The following is a 21,809-nucleotide window of genomic DNA, read 5'->3' as shown; positions in this document are numbered from 1 at the left end:
GGACTGCACACAGAAGTTTTAAAATCCTATTTACACAACCTAGTAGGATCCAAACGAAAAAAAAAAAATGTTCGGCCATCTTTTAGTAGAGTGGAAAAAAGATGCCTGAAATATAAAAACAAACAAAAAATGATGCTTACAATTGTTATAGTTAGGAATAATAGCATTATCCACATTAAAACTCCTCATTATAAAGGTTCTGCTTCCATATACCTCACCACTGACTGTCTGGCCCTACACGTTACTTACCGTCTGCCCAAAGCTCAATAAAAAAATTGTGTGTTGAGCTCCTTCCAAGACCGACGGCTGGGAAAAATACATACCCTGTCTATATAAAAATTCTGGCAAATGCTTATTTGAGGAATTTCGTTCCCTGGTTATTTTAGCACTGACTTGAAATTTGTTAGGAACGCAGCTTGTTTCCAGGGTGGTTCTTCTCACCACCACACAAACAGTCTGCCCAAAATACAGCTTTGGGAAGAGAGTAGACGCGGGAGCCACAAAACACACGGGCTCAGAGAGACTTGGGCAAATTGCTGCTGCAACTTCCACAGCTCCAGCCACACGGCTGCTCAGAGCCAGCACAGGACTGCACTGAAAGCAGGGAGCAGCAACTCTAGGTCACCCATTTTGTGGAGCAACACCCTGTGAGGGGCCCCTATGCCCGGGTACCCCAGGGGCAGACCTGCCTCACTGCACTGTCTTCCCTCACCTCCTGCGTGTGCCCGGCGCTTCTTCCACAAGCCTATGAAAGCAGAAATCAGGCTGGGAATGGGAAACCAGGCATGACAGTGAGTAGGCATATGGGGGAGAAAGGGGATGAGCTGGGCAGTTGACTCCTTCGAGCTGAGGAGCCTACTGCTTCAAACAAATAAATAAAGCTAAGCCAACAACTCCCTGCTGAGTAGACCTGCCAAAACAGAAAGGGATGAATGCCCAGAGTTAGACTCTCCTAAACTAAAATTATCAACAACATGAATTAGGAATGTGGCTGTTACCCAAACTGAAGCAGCGTGCACATACACCATCCTTGAGAATTATTCCGCACTGATTACTGGGGCACTTCAGGAACTATTAAAAGCAAAGAAAACAGAAAATTCCTGTTACTCGAAAAAGGAAATGTCCAACTAGCAACTGCAGTCCCAAGTTCTCACATCTTGAAATCACAGCACTGTGACACATCACTCCCTGACCAGGTCAGCTTAAGTCGGTGCAGTCATTAACACAGGACCTGTGAATAGCACTAATAACTCTTTCTAGCGATGAGGAGGAACCTTTTGGTGTCAGCATTCCCCATTACCCATGTAATGGTTTGTTCTCAGCAGGGATGAAACCTACTATTGTTACAGCAAATGACCTCTCTGCAAGTAATCGTAGAGAGATTATTGGCTATCAAAGGTTCTCATTCTACAGAAATATTTAGCCCATTCTCATCATGCCCAGTTACCTTGCAACAGCCAACTGGAAGCAAATCTTCACACAGACTTGCCAACACGTTCACCCATGGGAATACTGTACATCTTTTCTATAGGTGTCCAAGTGTGCCATGCCAACTCAGAGGTGTTTCTACACGATCAAGCTTTAGTCAACCCGTTTTCATAAAGCTTCAATTAAAGTTTCAGTTAAAGAACTGGAAGATAGAAATGACACACGATGCCACCACAGAATTTAATGCAACCACTTGAGTAGCCACAGCCATGACCAGAATCTGAAAAAGTAACTGTTTTTTTTCAGACCAGAAACAGATCTCTGTGCCCAAGGCGTGAGAGGGAACTCTGTTCCTCAGCTTTTACACCTAACATCTCAGCCTGCTCCTCACAGAGGCCACATCCCAGGAGACACCACTGACCACGCATAGGGGTATGAGGAGCCTGGCCGTGCAGGTCTGTGGAGAGCACCTCCTGAGCGGTGGTCAGGCTGCGAGGGCCTGTACGAGCTCCCCGAATCACAGGATGATGGAAACTCTGAGGACTCCAGGGCCCCTGGAAAGAGCACGCAGGTGTACTCATCACCCAAAATGCACAGATATTCTGGAAACCTCACCTAAATCAGCTTTCTGCTGAGATCCTGGGGAGAGCAAACTAACACCAGGAAAAACAAATGCGCCCTTCTTCTCACCTTATGAAAAAAATGTATTTCATAAGGAAAGTGAGGGATTTTTGTGAGGAGATGTAATGACAGGAGGAAGGAAAGTAAAGTACTTTGGGAATGGTTCCTCGTGACACCTTTAGCTCCGAAAGGCGCAAAGAGAAACGAAATCATTACTCTAAAAGGCACCTCAGCAGAGAATGACTTGTTTAAATAACTTTTTTTGCACTAAGCAGAGATGCCTGCCAAGTGAGTTAAAAACCATCCTGTAGTACAATGTAATCACAGATCCTTCACGAAATGCGCCACTGCTCTTGAAGCTTTGCAAATGTAGCTGCAGACACAATGGGAAATAAGCAGCTCGCGCTACAAAATTCAGCCCAACTGGGGAACTGAAGCCTACAGCGACCATTGGCGTACCTCAGGCTTCTCAGCACTCCCAGAAAACTTTTGCAGCCTCCAATGCTACCCACAGCCCAGCTCTGTGCTACCCACATGGGCAGAGTGCTGCCGAGCAGCATCTTGTCTTGCCTCTGCCAGCTGCCTGTCCCTCACCTCGTCCCACCCTCTGCACCACAGGCAGCCCTGCTGGCGTGGGACCTGCTCGGGATTGTAGTTCTTTCATTTACATGAGGTAGAAGCAGCAAACTAATGCCAAGATTGGGGAAAAAAATACTACATTAAAAAAATTCTAAACCGCTGACCTGGAAAATACTCAGGAAGATTTAGCTTTAAGATGCCGAAGTTGGTCCGCTGGCCTTTTTAAAACTCTGTTGGTTATTCTTTACTCATCAGTGTTTAAAGTTATTAGGACAGACTTGATATTGCTTGCTCTGGTCACCTGTCACCTACCATAGTTTTCTAGTTTGAAATAGTTCTTGTGAGTGATCACAAATAATAGTAAACCTTTATGCTCTTTATCAGCTCTGTACCCTGCAGATGAGGTTGGTGAGTTCTCCAGTTACTTCACTGATAAACAAATGAAGTAATTCGCAGACAGAGCATTAGAATCATCTGAGGTCAGCTAGTTTAAGAAAAAAAAAGGGAAGAATAAATAAAGAAAGAAACACAACTGCTAAGGAATTCTTAAAGAAAGAAAAACAAAGCCACTGCCAATGATTGCTATTATTATAAAACACATTCCTCAGATCTACTGTAATCTCACATAAAAATTACAAATAACTATTCATGCAGTCCAAGGGTAAATTTTCATCATTCTTTTCAAGCATTTCTAGCACAGACTAGTGAAACTCTATATGGCCAGCTTTAGAAAACTGCACTACAGACCTTAACAGCAATTTTAATGACAGTAACAACTGCATGGTAAGCATTTAATTTTCATAAAACCTCACACAAAATCCCCCAAACCTACAAACTCAGAGGAGTTAGAAACTTCCTTTGCCCTGCAGAGGAACATTTGGCATTGTTGTAAGACAGTTTGACACAACACAGAGAAAACTGAAGCCATATTTGCATGCAACATGACAAAACCCTCACACCCATTTCTCCTGCATGTTTTCAACTCTTTTCCACTAAGCACACCACCACAGCTTGGATCAAACACAAAGCTGAAAAAGAGCTTTGACTAGTTACACAACCATAAATACGTGCTCATTTAATGTGTGAAACTAAATGTTTGATGGGAAGGTTTGCTGAAGCTCAGTGTTCAACTCTGAGGAAGCCAGTTACATGGAGAAATCACTGGCTGTTCTCAAGAAAACAAAAGGTTGGGGCTTTTCAGATCTTATTTTGCTCCGAGTAAAAACATCCATTAGTTCAAATTGCTGCAGTCCAGGTCTCTGCTTGCATGCTCATCTCATGGTATTTTAGCTTATGTGCTCAGTGAACTACCAGAGACACCAGCGTGGCAACCAGTTGTTAAATCCCTGGCCTGCCTTTAGGGAAGCAGCCTGCTTCTACCCCAGGTAGAAAAACATCTCCATCTCTGGAGTCCCGTTCACACCCGTTCACAACATGGGCGATCTCTCTCAGACGGGAGAGGTGCGTGGGTACAGCTCCACAAGCCAGCAGCTTCACTTCGATGAGAAGCATGACTACAGTGAGAAAGGGCCACCTAGCCTTGAAATAAAATAAAACAACGCCCCTCCAGCTAGACAACACCATGGGCACAGCAGAGCCAGTGCTCCTGAAGGCCCTCCACGGCTCCTCTAGCCTGCTGGCACCTGTGTCCCCACTGGTACAGCCACACTGTCACCAAGCACAGCCGCAGCAGATCTGCTACACCACATCACCTTCCCGCTGCTCTCCCAACAACGTGACTGGTGTTGTGTGGTGCCACCCATCTCTGGGAGTCATACTCCACCTCATCATCTCCTCGCTGGGTTTATACGCAAACCACGCTATAAAGCTACCACACAGCCACGTGGAAATCTTGCAAGCCAAGGAAGAAGCGCCGTCGTTAGCCGCCCCTGAACAACACCTGCCTCGTACGCGGTCTGTGCTGCCCCAAGGCAGCGCCTAGCAAGCCCAGGCCCTCCCAAAGCCTCCCCCGGCCCGGCAAAGCACGGGCACTGGAGAAGAAAGCCCGTGACACCACTAGGGAGGAACAAAGCCTGAGATCAAACAGGCGTGGGGAGACCGGGCTGGGAAGTCGGGAGAGCCCAGCAGACAGGCCTGTCAGCATGAAGGGCCGTCACACAGCACACTTGAGGGGGATTAGGTAGCAGGTAGCATTAATAATGCTGTTTCAGCCTCTAGGATTTCCGTGTATACACAGAAAGTGTAATTAGTCCTACTCTGTTGAAAGGAAAATTGAAGAGACAGAAACAAAAGAATAAAAAAGAAGTTCAGCGTTCAAGGTCACCTATAAAGTCAATGGCAGAAGAGAAGAAAAAAAAACCCACCCCGAGACTGCAGAGCAGTAGCTGTTTTAGTGGGACATGATGCTTTCATGTCAGAGGGGCACTGGTTTAAACACCCACCGGCCATCCGATACTCCTCATGGCTTGCACAGCTGGAGACAACGCAATTTGGCTTTTCTTACAAATAGATAGTTACACAGTACGTGAAAACCTAGGACAATTTTAAAGCACAACCCTTCACCCGACAGATACTCAAAAAATTATCCAATGCTTATATCTGTGAGAAAGGTTTGGGGGTCATTTCATGTCTGCCAGCGCATTCATGATGAAATAAGCTGGGGAGAGGATTTCCAGGGGAAGGGGTTAACAGCCAGCAGAGATGGGTGGGAGGGAGTAGGTTGAACTAAATCCATTAGCAGTGACAAATAAAAATAGAAATAAGGAAGACCTGACAAAAGCTAATGGATTGGCACCATTTTCCCATATAACTGTTTGTTTAATGTAGGGTTTTTCCTTGCTTAGTACTTAATACTGCTTCATGCGATGAATTGAGGGGAAAAACCAGGCACTTTGACAAACGGTTTGAGAGGCTGCCTCGATGTGGTGTTCTGAAGTGTCCTCGTGCTCTGTGAAGGACCGCAGCTGTGCTCCTCCCTGCGCCCCGCTCAGCAGCCACGGCTCATCCCCAGCACCTGCAGCGGGCACACGCTGACCCCGGGCCCTCCTCCGCTGACAGAGCCTGTGCTGTTATGGTGCAGGCACCAACACGCACGTTGCTTCTTCTGCTCACACATACCCTGATCTTTCCTTTGTCCCACTGCTACACCAAGTTCAAAGACACTGATTTTTTGCCACCATTTATCTTTCTCTCGTCTAGAAGATGAACCCCAGAAAGCAAACCAAAGTACTCCCCTGGCACTGCAAACGTCCTCCACAATAGGGCCGCTTCTCAGCTGCCCCTGAAGCCTTCACCTCGCTTCCCCAGCTCAAGAGCATCAGCAGTGCCCACACCGTGCCACCTGCTGAAGATGGGGGATTTCACTGCGACTTAGGAGCTTGGCAACAGCCCTTACAAACCCTCGTTCCTCCCAGCCACCAGCCACGAGGCTCTGGAGAAGCACCTCATCCATGAGCCAGCGAGGGTGGGAGCAGGACAGGGTTGCCGCAGTGGTGGGCATCGCCAGCTGGAGGGGTCTGTTCACAGAAACCGAGTGCTGTGCCCTCAGCAGGACCACTCGACCTCAAGGAGCAGCCAGGCCGCTGCTGGGAACCTTCTGCGTCCATCCAGGAGGTGGAAAGCCACCATGCCCTGCAGGCACACTCCCTGCCAGCAAGGATGGCTCCCTCCTGGGACCCGGGGCTGCTCCACGCCTCCTCACGGTGTCTGGGCAGCGGCACTCTCACCATCTATCCCCAGCTCACCAGCACTAGGCTTGTAAAAACACCAAGAGGAGACAAGAGAGGCTTAGTCTTCAAAGTTTTGTCGACAGTGAGATTAATGAGAACTGCGAGAAGACAGTTATCATTTAGGTTTTCAGTTGCCTTGGGTTTTCAGGTGCCTGTATTTTTATGAGCAAGGCTACACGGGTTGCAAACGGAACAACGCTAAAAGCACGCTAAAAGCGGCAGATGCGGCAACGCTTGGCATGAGGGACTTTGCAGCATGAGCCACTCAATCAAGCGTGTTTTAGAGTGGATAATTAATACTGCATTTCAGCATCCCTGAGCACCTCCACCAGGAAAACAGATTTGAAAAGTGTGCAGATAGTTTATTAAACATGGCAAAGTGATTACATTAGACAAATAAGACAGACTCGCCGGTGTGTGTGGATTTAAAGCAAAAGATGAATATTTAAATCCAGATTTTTTCCAAGGAAGGTGGCAAGTCCTTGATCAAAACCTACAGCTTGGCAAGAGCAGGGCTCGCAGGCTTATTCATGGTATTTCCCAGGCAGACTAGTTCTGCATTAGCACAACATTCATCAGAGTCTGAACAATTAAGGATCCTGACTCAATATATGTTCCTCCTCCATTTAGAGTCCACTTCATTTTATTCCAAATCCCACAGCGGTTTTGCTATGTCACACAAAAAGTGAAGGAAAAGCAGGTTTCCTCTAATTCACAAAAGAGAATCGAAAAGACATGCAATGCAGGCAGCAGCAGCGAGCCAGCCTGCGAGCTGTGTGAAACAAAACCCAACAGAAATAGAAACGTCACTTTTCAGGGCGCTCTTTTGGCTAAGCTGGTAGAAAACAGGATGTGAGCATCAGTTGCTGTGTGCAGAAGAGAGGTTATTCAGAATAGCAAGTTCACGCACAGCCTGGGTCTTTTACCCTGTAAGGGAAGAGTGGGAGGAAGGGGGAAAAAAGCTTTCAACCCACGCACCACAGCCCTGCCTACTTGGGTTTTCCCCGGTCTTTTTTTAACATAACTAACTCACAAGCAGGCGTTTTAAAGTGCGATGCTCACACACAGCCACCCATGAAACAGGACCGCGTGGGAAGCCCACTCTTGCTTTGAGCGTGCCAAGAGGAGGAGGAGAAAAGACACCTTCCTTGGGAAGAGGATCCGCGGGCAGACACAGGAGTGCCCGCAGCACCAGCAGAGCGACTGCTGCAGCCGCCAACAGGACAGGCACCGTGTGCAGGAAGGAAGGGCTGGAGCAGCAGAACAAGAAGAAAAGTAGAGTCTGAGGCAGGGGAGGGAAAACAGAGAAACCAATGGAGCCTGGAAACCTCTGGAAATTAGAAAAGCAGCATCAACTGCTAGACAGGGCTAGCCCACTGCCTTCCCCCCTCCCACCCCGTGGTGTTTACTAGCGAGCTGTTATTCATTCTAATCATAGTATACAAAAAGGCTGCTGATCAATATTGCACAAGGGTGATTAGTGCTCAGTGATTAAACATCAGTGTATGAATTTATCTGACTCAACATGCCTGAAGTGGAAGGAAACACAGAGAAACAACTTCTGAGCGGACTTCAGTAATGAAAATTGACAATTCATCCACCATCAGATGTTAGTGCTCTGAGGAGTTCAGAAGTAGCAAGGCGGAGAAGATTTATGATATTCTCAGAAGGACAGAAAATTGTTTTCCTCCAAATTATTCAAGATCAAATGTGCCTTTGAACAAACCTACACTCTAAAGGAAAAGAAAATCTCATTTAAGGATGCCAAAGTGAGGCTATTTTGATGACACAGGTGTCACACAAACCGGCCTGCTGTGACCTGAGTCACTGCTCCAGGTCCCCTGTGATCTTTTTCTCTATCGGTTTCACACAGGAAGCCTTCACGTTTGAGGCACCAAAAATAGCAGACGTTTCACAAACAAAAATCTTGGTTCAAAAAAGCTTGCAACTTTTTTTTTTTTTCTTTTCTAAAATGCAAATACACTCTCAGCACAGCGTGACGATGAATTGAAGCCCTTCACCTGGCCACACTGTCCTCGGCCAGATGTATGCAAACGGCTCCACTGCTGGATTGTGCAAGTTAGAGACAACCAAGAGAAAAAGAAACAAAGATATCATTAGGAAATGAATACCTAAATGTGAGATGCAACTGAAAATAACACACAAACTCCCTTGCAGAGAAAGACGTGCAGCTAGAGAATGAGGTCCAGACTGCTGAAGGGCCTATGCAAAGGCTGAGCAAAAAGGAAGGGGCACCTAAAAATTAACTGCGTTGATCCGAAGGACAACTAAAAACTTCTGAGAGCACCCATCTCACATTTCAGATCTGTGTAGCACCCCAAGCCCTGCTGAAAAAGCAATAGCTGGCCCTCCAGCACGGTGGTGGTGTGAAAATCTACCCACAGCTCCCGCAACTGCTGTACAGCAGAGCATTTCGCCAATTGCGGTGTTTTCTCTGCAAAAGGGTCCCCAGGGAAATGCCAAACATACCACCAACAAAATTTTGAAAGAAACTTGACATATTACAGCTTTATCATAACCTCCAGAATGTGGCTTTAATACTGCTCCTTCATGGCCTTTTTACCATACTGGGGTTTTAGGTGTTTTTATTAGCAAAGTCGTGATATGGTGCAAAATCATGAAAACAAACTGAAACAAACCAAAATGTTTCCAGCTGTCTTCGTATCTGTAAAGAGCCTGGAAAGGGATCTAAGAGGTTCTAAAATAAGACATCCCCCAATTACTTGAAATAACATCATGATTTTTAAGCCAATGTCATAAATGTCAGGGCCTAAATCTCTGCCTAAATAATCCCCCCCAAACCCACCACAGGCATCCAGACCTTTACACACCCGCACCTGGCCACCAGCACTACTTCGTCTAACTGAAAAGCCACCCAACACTCATTTGGGTAATTACAGAAATCCCTTCCTTTACAGAAAGAAGTGTCTGTATACAGGGTGAGAAGGAATCCCACCCCATTAACAGAGCTCAAGTTACACACGGCTGGAATTGAAATGCCGCTTGAACAAGCTGCGGCACCATCCTATTGTTTAAACTGATGCCAAACAACAGGAATTCACTGTCAAAACAGGAAAAAACAGAGCTGCCTGATGGAGCGGACTCTTTCCCTTTTTAACGCATGCCTGAATTAGAGATTCAGAGTGCGAATCCAAAATCAAGACGGTGACCCCTGCTTTACAAATTGTGGGGGAAGTAAGTTGAGGTTGACGTGACGCATGAATGGGTAAATCCACCGCAACTGAGACGTGGACGCCTGTCCCCTCAGCTCAAGCCCAGCCAAACAGATTTTTGGCATACTCAACACTGAAGGGTGAGAGGGACTTGAGTGGTGGTGAAGGAGCAGATGTTAATTAGCAAAAGTGGGTAGATCATAAGCGTGTTTACTTTGAAACTAAAATAATGCAAATATTTTAGCTGGGGGAAGGGGACCACATTTTCCTATTTTTTTCCCCAAGTCAGCAGAAAAACAGGATGAGAAAGCAAAAATCTTTCCTTCGATTTCAATACTGCCAATTAAAATCAAAGCTTTCTAAATGAAAATTTTATATTTCATCTCAAACAAGAGGAGTGACAGAAAAGCTTGTCTCTTCGTGGAAATGGTCATAATTACATTTCTGTTTTTCCAAATTCAAAATTACTCAGCTCTGAAAGCCAACAGCAAATGACACATCAAAGCGGGCTTGTTAAGCCAAGAACAAGGAACTTTATCCCTCCAAACAAAAGCCGCACTGCCTAAAAAGGCACCCAAGTCTTACAGGTGTTTTAGCAAGACCTGACAGAACAATTAACAGAACTGGAGGCTTTTTCTAAATTTTAAGGGCCAGTTTGTTTGGGGAAAAAAAAAAAAAAAAAAGTGGAAAAAAAAAACACTAACAAATGAGAGAGACAGTTCAGGTTACTATCGTGATTTCGAGTGATCTGTTCAGTCTGACTGGTAACCATTAGTGGCAACAGAACACTTCTGTCCTAAGGAAATTTTGCCCAGCCATGCCACTACGAGCAGCATATTGGTTCCCGATGCAGAGATACAAGGAGGTGGAAAGCTTTGTGTGACAACCCAAATCCATACTGCTTTTTGCTCCCATTTTACCTTAAAAGCGTTTTGATGACCTGAAAACCAAAGTGGCTATGTAGTGTTTATATACATACACACACACGCACACAAAGGGATAGAGAGATACAAAAATAAATTAATTTAAGCAGAAGAGGAAGTACAGCCTGAACAATAAAATCCCATTTGTCTCAATAGCTGGGAGCTAGCACTGTACTGAGTCTTCAGTGCAATTTGTCTCTTTATGACAGCTTCTTTCCTCTTTCTCTGCCATGCAGCCAAACGTCTAAAAAGCACTAGAACTTGATATATAATTGAAAAACAAAAAACACAAACACCTACCCTTTTACAACAGCAAGGTTTGCATATTTAGCACTGAGGGAAAACATTTATCTTTAGAGATGGGGGTAAGAGAGAGACAAGCCGAATTAATTAGTGCAACAAGGTAATCAGGTAACAATAAATATATTATATCAGTTGCTGAAACAGGAAAAACATTTTGGACAAGTGTGTTTGACTACTTCAAAGAAACTCAATGCTGGAATTGCCAGCATTTGTCTGGTGCCCAACCAGCTCAGCCCCATGGCGATGCCCTAACTTCCCTCCTTCTCTACAAAATGCCCCAAACCTGCAGCTCCCGGTACCTGCCCAGGCTGTGCGGGAAAGCAATGAATCATTTACAGTCCTCCTCTGCTAAGTACCTCAAGAAGGGTGGAACCACCTCAGGCTCCTATCACCATCTTCCCTTAAGCTTATACGTGACTATAGTCTAGTAATAATCTAGAGGGATATAGTCTAGTAATAATCTAGTCAAAGATGTTCATCCCCTTCCTCCTAACCTAAAAGCATTTCAAAAACTCTTTTTTTCCCCAATTTAAACAGAACCACATAACCTTCTGATAGGTGTGTTCCCACTCTCCACCCTTCAAATAAAAGGGTGAGGAAAAGAGTAGGAAATATGGAAATGAAAGCTTGAGATAAGGTGTGTCAGTACTAACCCCAGTTCTGCATTAACCCCTCATCCCCTGAGTGTTACCCTGTAGGCATTTTCTTCCCACTATAAAATCAGAGATCCATTTACAATAGCTGCCTCATCCCAGTGAGTACCCTCCCACAGTAGGCAGCCTTGGGATCTCATAAATACAGCTCTGGAGCAGAGCCTAATTTTCTGCTGATAGTTTGAATGAGTGTGAATTCTACTGGTAGCATCGACTCGATGCTCTTATGCAAAGTCCCACAAACAAGTTCCTGCCCTGGGCACTGCTACAGACAGTGCTCCCCACTACTCAGACTTCCCTGTCCAGGTGCCCGTTCACTCCTCCGCTTACCAACAGGCATCTGTCTCTCTGCAAGTTACACTGGTGTTTCAGCACCCTGGCAGTACTCAGCTAGTGGCAAATTGCTACCGTTCACTGCTGCAACAGAACACAGCAATTCAGCGTGCTGGAGGTAGTGTTTTGGTACCTTAAGTCACTGGTGGAGGACAGCAGTTTGGGCTCTTTTCTACTGTAGGAAGGAAAAACCCGCTCGCATTTAAGATCCTCGGAATGAGTCCTCTCACAAATTCCTACAGCAGTTCCCAGGGCAAAGTTTCCATAACACCCAGCATGGAGTTTGAAGAACATAACTAACAAATTAAAATGTACTATCTCCAAAATGACTTATGGATAACTGAGTAAGAGCCACAGACATCATTTATGGTTACAACTGCTACTTTCCACAGCCCCCCATCCCCATTCTGCTGTACCCAAGAGTAAATCCAAAGCAGCTCCTCTGAAGTCACGAGTCCAGTCTAGTGTGAGAGCAGAAGGAAAACAAGTAATATTCCAGGGTAAAAGGGGCCAATGAGTGACCTACCAAAAATTCAGGAGGAAAAAACCCTAATGCTAAAGTAGTCACCCCGCTTCTTCCTCCCTGCCCGTCTGCACCTTACGTGACCTCAGTCACTGCTGAGCCTGAGACCACTTGAGCCACAGGAAATTTAGGGCTTGGGGAAGCAAGCTGAGCTGCCTATCAGTACATATAGATCCTGCCCATGTCCAGACTTACAAAATGTTTATTCTCCAGCAAAGACGGCCACATTTCTATTGCCATTGCAATGATCTCTACTAGATGTCCCGATACTGCAGCGAGGAGCACGGACACTGGTTTTGCTCCAAGGGAAAACGTCTCGGGAGCCTCTTGCTCCCAGCAGCACAGCCAAGGAAGGTGCTCCTTGGCCTCGGCCCCGAGGCCAGGCAGCCTCTGCTGGACTCAGAGCGTCCCAGCAGCAGGTTGCAGACCCCTCTCCAGCACCAAGAGCGCTGCTAGGGCAGCACAGCCTCTCTCTCCATGATTTAAGATGCACACTATTCCCTCCGTGCCCAAATTCCTCCAGTGCAGAGAAAATATACAAAGTTAAATCAGAAAAACTAAGGCATAAACTGTTACAAACATTGAAGCAGGCACAGGATCTATTTAACCTTCAAAGATTCCATAATGCAAGCTTCAAGGACAGGGACTCCTAAGTGCGCCTGGACAGACTGCCTGTTTATTGTTTTTTTATTTTTGCTGCTTGTCAATTAAGCACTGACAGGTGATCGATTCTGGCACCCCCTCTCCTACCTGTAATAATTTCCAGTCCCTGAAACTGAGCAGGTATCCAGCCCATGTTTGGTGAGCTCTGAGGCACGAGAGGAAGCAGGAACAGCTGGGCAAGGGGCTGAAACTTACTGGGAATTAAATCGAGTGGCAGGTGTTAGCAAGGCAAAATTAACCATTGTTTTTTACTTGAGAACTAAAAGTGAAGGGCTGAGTCACGGCAAACCAGTTGCCACTGACGAAGAAAAGCAAAGTCTCATGGTTCTTAGCAAATTTCTTCTTTATAACAAATTGGCTTAAACTCCACATACCAACAAACAAGATCTATACATGCTTCATTAAAGCAAACTTTCTTCACTACCTTCTTTACACAGAAAACAGGAGACTTTCACTGGTTCAAAATACCATATGATGAATCAAATAAGAGAAAATACTTGTAGAGGGAAGTCTTCCTGAGCTTAAAAAAATACACAAGCATGCAACAGCCTTTCCCCAGGTGCTTACTGAGCAGTACCTAACCAGAGGTAGCTGTATGTTTTTTTCTTTAAGGAAATCTGTGTCCACAAGTCCAGCTGCATCATAATGAGTTGCCTCGTTAGAGCTACAGGCAGTGTTTGCATGACAGCCTTATCTAGCAGTGCTCTGCCCAGTCTCAGAATGACACAAGTCACTTACTGCTAAACATGAAGCCACCACCCATCAACACACAAATACCAAAAAAAAATAAAAATAGTCATGCTGGGCTTCTTCTTCATAAGGATTTCAGCCTGTGTTACCCTGGCCCATTTGTTTAACTGAATTTATCAGGAAGACACAGCAACAAGAAGGCAGAAAATGATTCAGGAGGCGCAGGTACAAGCAGCCAGAGGCCGCCTCGCACATCCCGGCAGGCTGGATGTCTGAGCACCATGAGGAGGAATGGGAAGCTGCCGCAGCAACTTGCCACCATCCCGGGAGGGGAGGCAGGTCCTTCAGCAGCTCAAAGCCTACCCCAGGCTGCCAGAGGAGTCTCTGCGACTGCCGCTCCATCACGGCCGGGCCTCTGAGCGCTTTGCCAAGAGGTCCTTGCCCAGGAAGCCATGGCACGCAGCACGACTCGCTGCTCTGCTCCAGCCAACGTGAAAGGCTTTGCTTCCCCCTGAGGAAAGGAAGGAGGAAGTCTAAAGGACACGAGTTTTGTAATTAAAACGGATGCTTTGATGTGTTGGTGAAGAACTGAAGCACGAGACAAAAGCAGCGAATGCTGGGCAGGACGAGCACAGCCCCCAGATCCACAGGTCCCCTCTAATTCCCCGTGGTGCAGCCTTCATTAGCAACATGTACAGTGCCTCTCCTTAGCCATCCCCTTCCCTAGCTGCTCCTCAGAGCATCCCTAGCACAGCTCCCCTCAGAGCCACCTCTGCTGTTTCTATAAGGCCTTTGGACAAAATAAACAAGCAAACCTTACACAGGTGAGGAAACACACGTGTGTGTGCCCACACTCCCCTCTGCAGTTTTCTTAGGACCATTTTCAGCCCAAGAGCCATGCTGCCGCTGGCACCCGCCTGATCACGATGGCCATGAGCTAAGCAGGGAGCTGAAAATGAATGCAACTGAATTAGCCCACTGAAAATAACCCAACTGAAAATAAAGTTTTCAGCCAGCTCGCTGTACAGGGACACATGCTGCTAAGAGCTGGAGAGGGGCTTGCAAGGCAGCCCTGGGGCCGTTTAATCCCCCAAAGGGAATTAAATCAAGCAAAGGAAGGGTGGCCAGGCCAGGGAGGGGCTGCGCCTGGTGCTGGCAGCCCAGGCTTTGATCAGGTTAACCAGCCTTAAAGCACCCCGAGGAGCTGCTGAACACGGGCCACTTGAGCAACAAAGAGCCCAGTCTTGCTCTGGGAGAAAACCAGAAGCCAACTTCTTCAGCAGAAGAAAGCCTCCAACTGCATTTGAACTTCTCTCCTGAACTTCTCACCTGTACCTGGGGGTTGTGTCTGGTGCTCCAGCCTCCAACAGTCTCTCCCCTCTGGCACTGCCTCTTGGGCAACCCAGCTGAGGGCATTCCCCATCCATCCTGTCACCTGTGGGCTGTCTGCTGGCCTGTGCTGTGGCCTGAGCCAGGGAATCGGGCTGAAAAGCAACTCAAGAATTGAAAGAGAGTAGGGAGAAAAATCCAGCTGGATCAAATCTGAGAGCAGATCCACGGTTTGCCACTGGAACGCAAAGTGTGCGTGTCAGCAAGGTGCTGGAGCGAGCAGCCACCAGCAGGGCAGGAGCAGCCGTGGCGAGCAGTGGCAGCACTGCTGACCACGCTTTGTGTCGTGTTAGCGAAGGGTGAGCAGCACACACGCGGCCAGTTACTCCAGTTTATTTATCCGAGGCAACCAGTCTGCTCTGGGAGGTCAGAGCCCACCGACGTGGCTAGCCATCACAGAGCTCTTCCCTGCGAGCAGGGTACGGAAACCGGCCGAGATCCAGGCTCAGAGGACTCTCCGGTCCTGCCAGCTCTTCACATCACTGGGAGGAGAGCTGATGGCGCACTGCACAGCCCCAAACCTGCTCAGACACCCCGTCACTGCTGCGAAGAGTGAGCTACGGCGTCAAGTCAACCAGCTGGAAGCCAGTCAAATGGAAGAGTATTATTTCCATGCAGAGCTTAGGAAATCTAGTATTTAGTATGTCCTGTATAATTTCTTGGTTTTGCACTTCAAAACCAAAACTGAAAGAGTTAAGAAAGCTCTCCACAAATTGTCTGATATCTGGAAATCCCGTATTAGGGGAAAGTTCTGGGGACTGCTGTGACTTCTCCGGAAGGAAATGACCCTCATTTCTTTAAAAACGATTTGAGGAGAGAATTTCTGAGAAGCTAGATAGCTTTTTAATATGACAGACTGAAGCAAAAGAAAATGGATTTCAAGTTCAACAAGACAGATTCCAGCTTAGAAAAACACATTTCCTTTTAACAATTTGGGAAATTAACAGCTGGATCAGTTTATTTGGGACATTATTTTACTAACAGAGCCAACATCATCTGAAGTCCTTGACATGAGTCTGAGCATTTTCTTTAACACTTTAGCTCCACCAGATGTTACAAACCCAGTGAAATCCTGCCATTTGGCTATTTGGGTTAGTGCAGGTGACAACAATATCAGAAGTGGAGGAGGTTGTTTCTATCCCCAGCATGCCACGCAGCACTCCAGCAGATCTTCCTGAATATGGTTAGAAGAGGAGGATAAGAGGAGGGAGGCGACCATCACCATTGTGTATATGCAGATTGGATTAGGAGATCTCAATGAAGAACAACCAGACTCCCTCTGCTCTGGCTCCAGCTGGCTCTTATCTTTCTGCAGGGCTTTATCTGTCAAAAGCCCGGTGTTATCACCTCGGAGGAGAGATGCACACAGAAGGGACTCCTTACTGGGAAGTCCCCCACCATGGTGTGGCACGGCGTGCAGGAAAGGTGTGCGTGAGCTGAGGACAACTTGGAGGCCGGCTCCCTTGGAGCCCTACAACCACCCGGAGCCCTCAGACCTCAGAGCCTGCTCCAGACGGAGGAGGAGCCTGGCTGGATCTCCATGACCCAGTTATGGTCCACGGACTTCTAAGAATAACTCCTACATCAAGCGAGGAGAATTTTCTTCTCCCATCCCCATAAACATATCCCTTACCCTCGTTACATTTTTATTGAGACGTCCCTCAGCACGAGTGCCAAACAAACCTTTAAGAGTCTTGAATTTCTTCAGCGTGCACGTGGCTGGGGGCACACGCGTGTTTCCCTGCCCCAGGCAGCACAGGGCGCACACAGCGAGGAGCCCGCTGCAAGGAGGGGTGCAAGGAGCACAGGGCGAGAGCCTCAGCTGCTGCAACTGGGCGCTGCTGTGCCAAAACAGATCGCAAAGAAGCCAACGATCTCCTTTCCCCTCCTTTCACAGTAACAATTGAGAAAGTTGCGTTCACGGAAGGCACAGACGAATCCATGCCCTGAAAACACACCCCTCCCCGCCTTTGTTCAAAGCTGGAATCCCTACGTGGGTAACACAAACCTTCAAGGGGAAAAAATAAATAAAAATGGGGCTTTAACAAAATGTTTCAGCAGACCCTCAGCTCCAGCAGCACTAGTGGGCGCAGCTATAATTACAGCAAACCTACATAATGCGTCTGAACTAGCGGAGCCCTTTCCCTGTGAGCAGAGGAGCTGCCACATCAGTAACTCTGTTGCTAGGGCAACTGCTTACTTTCCATATCAACTGCAAACTCGTTGCTGTGGAGACACATATACAAGAAAAATTCCTCTCCATAGCCAAGGACCAGATGGTAGGGAAGTCGGGGAAGTCATGGGCTAGCGGGCTGTGCTAAATGGGACGTACGCTAGAGGACATTCAGATCCCTGCGCTCACAAAGGGATTAATCTGAATGGCGGGGCTCACGGGTCCGGCAGGACACACAAAAGGGAACCCCGCTTCTGCTCCCCGTCGTGTGATGCTTTACTCTCTGGCCGGCTCCTACTAGACCCTGAGCTCAAGGCAAAGAGGTGTGCGCAGGCCAGGCTCAGCATTTTCCCCTCTCCAGCCCTTCTTCATCCCGAGGTCAGCCTCGTGGCCAAGCTCTGCGTGCAGCCGCCCTGCCAGGGGAGCCCCATGGCTCCACAGCTGAAGGGGACGGTGGTGGTGGTGGTGTCCCCATAAACCTGGGGGACGTCCCACAGACCCAGGGGGGACCTCGTTTCCCAGCATCGGGCCCAAGAGCACCTGAAGAGGCAGGCGGAGCGATGTGGCCTGCAAGCCCTTCTTTCCCTGACAGGGATCTCAGGCCAGGAAAAGCAAGAATTTGTAGGCATGCAGGAAGAGCTGCGCGTATTAAATACATATTTAGCCCCATGAATATAAATTAGGGGAGCCCAATGCTGAGGAAACTACCAGGCGGAGGGAAATCGAGAAAGAATTAAGTGTTCAGCAGAACTTTTTTTAGAAAAACGATTACTGAAAGGCTCTACAAACAAACACTGGAAAGCACAACTCTGAGAGAAAAAGCTTCTAGCTTTTCACAATGTGTCAACGCACATCAACTAGCAAATGCCTGCAATTCCCAGCACCGATTAACTCCTTCCCCCCATCCTGCACGTTTCAGAGCCTCGCTTGTTGGCGTTTCAGAGCACGCCGTGTGCTAAATGCTCTTTACCCCCACATAAAAGCAGAAGGACAGACAGACTCTGAGCCTGCAGCCTGCAGAACCTGGCTGCAAACTGGGAGAAGCGGCATGAAATGGTCCCTTATAACAGAGACCCCTTCTCCCCAGGTCCCAGGGACCCCACTCTGATTCACAGGCCGCCTTCTGAGCACAGGAGACGCTTGCTGTGAAGCACCCGAATCAACCCTGAGGCTGCAGGCACGCACATGAACATATTTCAACGCCAGCAGTTGAAGTTTGCTGCTTTCCAAGTCCACAATTAGCTGTCAGGCACCTGATTCAGCAATCCTGACTGAGCGCCAGCTCTGCGCCCGGGTCTCAGCCAGCCATCCCTCAGCCAGGACACGAGATAAAAGCAGCAGGGTGTTTAAACAGCCCGAGTCTGTGCTTTTAAACTTTCAGATTTTCGTCTCAATTACCTTAATGCTGGCAACCAGCAGGGTGACCGGCTAGTTATTAAGGGCTCAGGAGCACAAAAAGATGGAAGAAATTCTCTCTCATAACCTGGGCTTTCCCAGGGAAGCACAAACCCCACCTAGTTACCGCTATAGGCAAGGACTGCCACCACACCTCACCGTCTCACTAGGTAACCACGGATCTAATCGTGGATTCACGACGTAGGTGACGAGTCACGCATTGTGCTCCTCCACTTCCCTGTGGAGAAGTGCTTCGTGGTATTGTTCATATCATCTCGGAAGGCTGCCGGATATTTGACAGATATACATGAAGACGAGTTCCTCATAGGAAGGAAGCTGTAATCTAAACAGTCAGCTTGTAAACAGAGGAAGAGGGATAGAACAAACGGCAATGCCAAACATTCGCCTGGCCAGTTACAGCATTTGTTGTTTTTTTTTTTTTTTAAGAGTACTGCGTTAAGGCTTCTTATGGTCTGGGGCAGGGTCATAAAAGCCTGGTGTGGCACTTACTATTACAGTCTCACTTCCACACAAGAATTTAAGGCTGGTTTGCATGAAACAAGATCCAGTTCAGGCACAAGTTTTTTAATCTCACGCACAATTGTTCACAGCAACTAATTTGTAAAAATACCAGCGTACAGTGTGTCATCTTCAATATGTGCACAGTGGATTCCAGGGAACGACATTAAAAATAAATAAAGTCAATCATTTAAAATGGCAAAACTACTGAGAAAATAAGTTAATTAATCTAAAATGGAAAGCTGTTAGCTTAGGGTAATGTAAGATTCTCCCTCTAGAAGAAGAAAGCTTCTATTCCACAGCATTTAAAGTTAAATCGCACCCAAAATAGGGAGAACAGCACCACCAACAGAAGTCTAGCTTCAGGATAACCAGTGACGAGACAATCACAGCATTTACTTAACCGGCATACAAAAGCAGAGTGCATCTATTATTTCTGCCAGAAGAAAGCGTTCACTTTCTGACCGTCAGCCAACTGCAGAGACAGACAGTCAGCAGTGTGATTTTACCTGCTACTTATTCCACCAACCCGTGGGAAGGACTGTGAAATTAACCTGCAAGCTGGGGTTTTTATCGGAATACTCATACTTGGCCAAAGGTTCACCCAGACCACTGCTTCTGGAGGCCATCCCCTTCCGAAAAGGAGATCAGCTCCCAGTCTGATTTATGCAATAGAAGGTTATGCAAAGCACTGCCTCCGCCGCTCGGCTCATTTCCCCATTCCCTCACACACAGCCTCTTCCTGCAGATGCAGTTGAGGATCCAGCAATGAAACCAGACAGCAGCTACAGAGATCCGAAAGCAAAAAATCTGTTCCCCAGATTCTGCCACTGCACTGTTCCCAGAAGCTGCAAACGTCCAGAGAGAGAGAACAACCGCGTTTTTGGTAACTTTCCCCTGCGATGCCAGACCCATCTCCTCTGTCTGAAGAGTTTCTCTACAACCTGCCTGAAACAGAATAAAGCTTCCTCACCAAAATTCTGAACTACTTCTGCTTGGTTTAAAAAAAAAAAAAAAGTTTTTTTCTGATTACAACACCCAGCAGTAAAAAAAGAGATGAACTCTTACATAAGGCATACCCTTTCACTATACATTTGTATAAGCCAAGAACAGCAAGCAGCCTATTTATAACATGATTACATTCATCTAGTATAGCTGGAAACCATTACCACAGCATGGTAACTAAAAACAATATTTAACCACTATGCATGAAGACACCAGCTGGGGGGGAAAAAGAAAAAACACACACACCGAGTACTTTCTTACAGATGTCTAGACAATGAATTTAATAAAATCAGAATGAGCCATGCTAAAGAAATGTTGGCTCTCTGAATTTAATGAACTACATTACCAAGGACAGCATTGCGTATTCTGCTTTTTACTATTATGAATTTATTTTAGGACTAGCAGGTGAATTTTATCAGAGCCAGACAGGTTTCCACAGTTCCGAACTTACCTGACTTCTGTCTTTGTCCACCTTCTTAAAACACTTATTCAAGGATAGATTATGCCTCACAGAATTTTTCCATCCAGTGGGCGCGTTTGCAAAATATGGAAAGTGTTCTAAGATCCAGTTGTATATATCCTTTACAGGCAGTCTTTTGGTTGGCGAGTCCTCGATGGCCATAAATATGAGGCAGCTAAAGGAGTACGGAGGTTTGCAGTTGGGGTTCTGCTTGGCATCGTAGGGCATGTCAGAGTGGGCAGGAGACGGAGGCGTGTCGTCACCGATGTCCTGAACGGGGCTAACGCTTCTTAAGACCGAGTCCCCAAAGCTTTTCAGCAAGTTCTTGCTCTCGTGTAACCAGTTCAAATTTGTTAGTTCTTCATCTTCCATGGCCCCTTTATCTAATCTGATGGCAGGCAAAGAGAAATCTAGGTCCTCGTCATCGTGAAGTGCCTTTGATAAATCACTATCTTGGTAACGTTGGCTCAGTCCGCTGGGCACACTAATTCCTGAGCCCTCTGGCTTCTTACTGGGCGGCATGACTGGACCCATTTAGGCAGAGACTCCTAGGAGAGTGAATCCAAAGCGAGGGAAAAAAAGAAACAGAGAAAAAAGTTAGCTCATGAAAAGATACTGCAGAACATTTTGACAGCTTTTCCCCAACCAGTCACTTGGCCTTTTGCGATCTGTATTAAAAATGACAGACTCACATAAACAGGCATCCCCAAACGCTGAGTAAAATAATCCAAAGTCAGGAAAAGGAAAGAAATTTCAGTGAATGGAGTAAGATGATAATCTTGATATGCCTCAGTGCTGCGTGTACTTGAAGCCCCGTGCAGGAAATCCTAAAGGCACATTCCTTTAATGATGAATACGTGTATCAGACCAGTGAGTACTCTGAATGTATCACTTTAATAGACATGTAAACTTAAAAAAAAAAAATTTAAAAATAAAAAGAAGGGGGGGCTTATTACAGCAGTTGCTTCAGATTAAGTTCAGCTGTTTCACTTTTGAGGACAATACAGCAGCGTTGTGACTAAAGGCGCTCTGGCTGAAGGCTCAAGCAGACGAGCATCTAACCCAGTTGCAGTCACCATTGCAACCAAACTCCAAAATTACAGCAGAGCTCCCAAAACGGAACGGGCGAGAGCAGGGAAGGAGGCAAGCAACGCACAGTAGTTTTGGGAGTGGGGCCAAGACACGGGGAAACAAGCGCCAGAGGAATAGAGCACTTTAAAAATGTATGTAAACAGAGACAGCTCCAACACAAGCCGGCCGTCTCTCAAA

The 21,809-nt window shown here is 46.8% G+C and overlaps 1 protein-coding gene across 5 annotated transcripts in view; it reads right to left on the bottom strand.

Moving 5' to 3' along the window:
• FOXN3 (forkhead box N3) overlaps nt 1-21,809 on the bottom strand; it is a 191,280-nt gene that overhangs the window by 102,502 nt on the left and 66,969 nt on the right. For 4 of the 5 annotated variants that reach the window (XM_082761076.1, XM_082761075.1, XM_082761078.1 and 1 more), the window contains exon 2: nt 20,532-21,088. In XM_082761076.1, the coding sequence (XP_082617202.1) occupies nt 20,532-21,074 (543 nt within the window). In that variant the 5' untranslated portion in view covers nt 21,075-21,088. Of the gene's footprint in view, nt 1-20,531; nt 21,089-21,232; nt 21,636-21,809 lie in introns of those variants that run through there. The other variant, XM_082761077.1, reaches the window with a different exon arrangement.

Source organism: Aythya marila (genome assembly GCF_965140915.1).
Source record: "Aythya marila genome assembly, chromosome: 5".
NCBI lineage: Eukaryota > Metazoa > Chordata > Aves > Anseriformes > Anatidae > Aythya > Aythya marila.
Note: the sequence above shows the minus strand (reverse complement) of the source record. Positions and strands in the feature narration are given on the sequence as shown.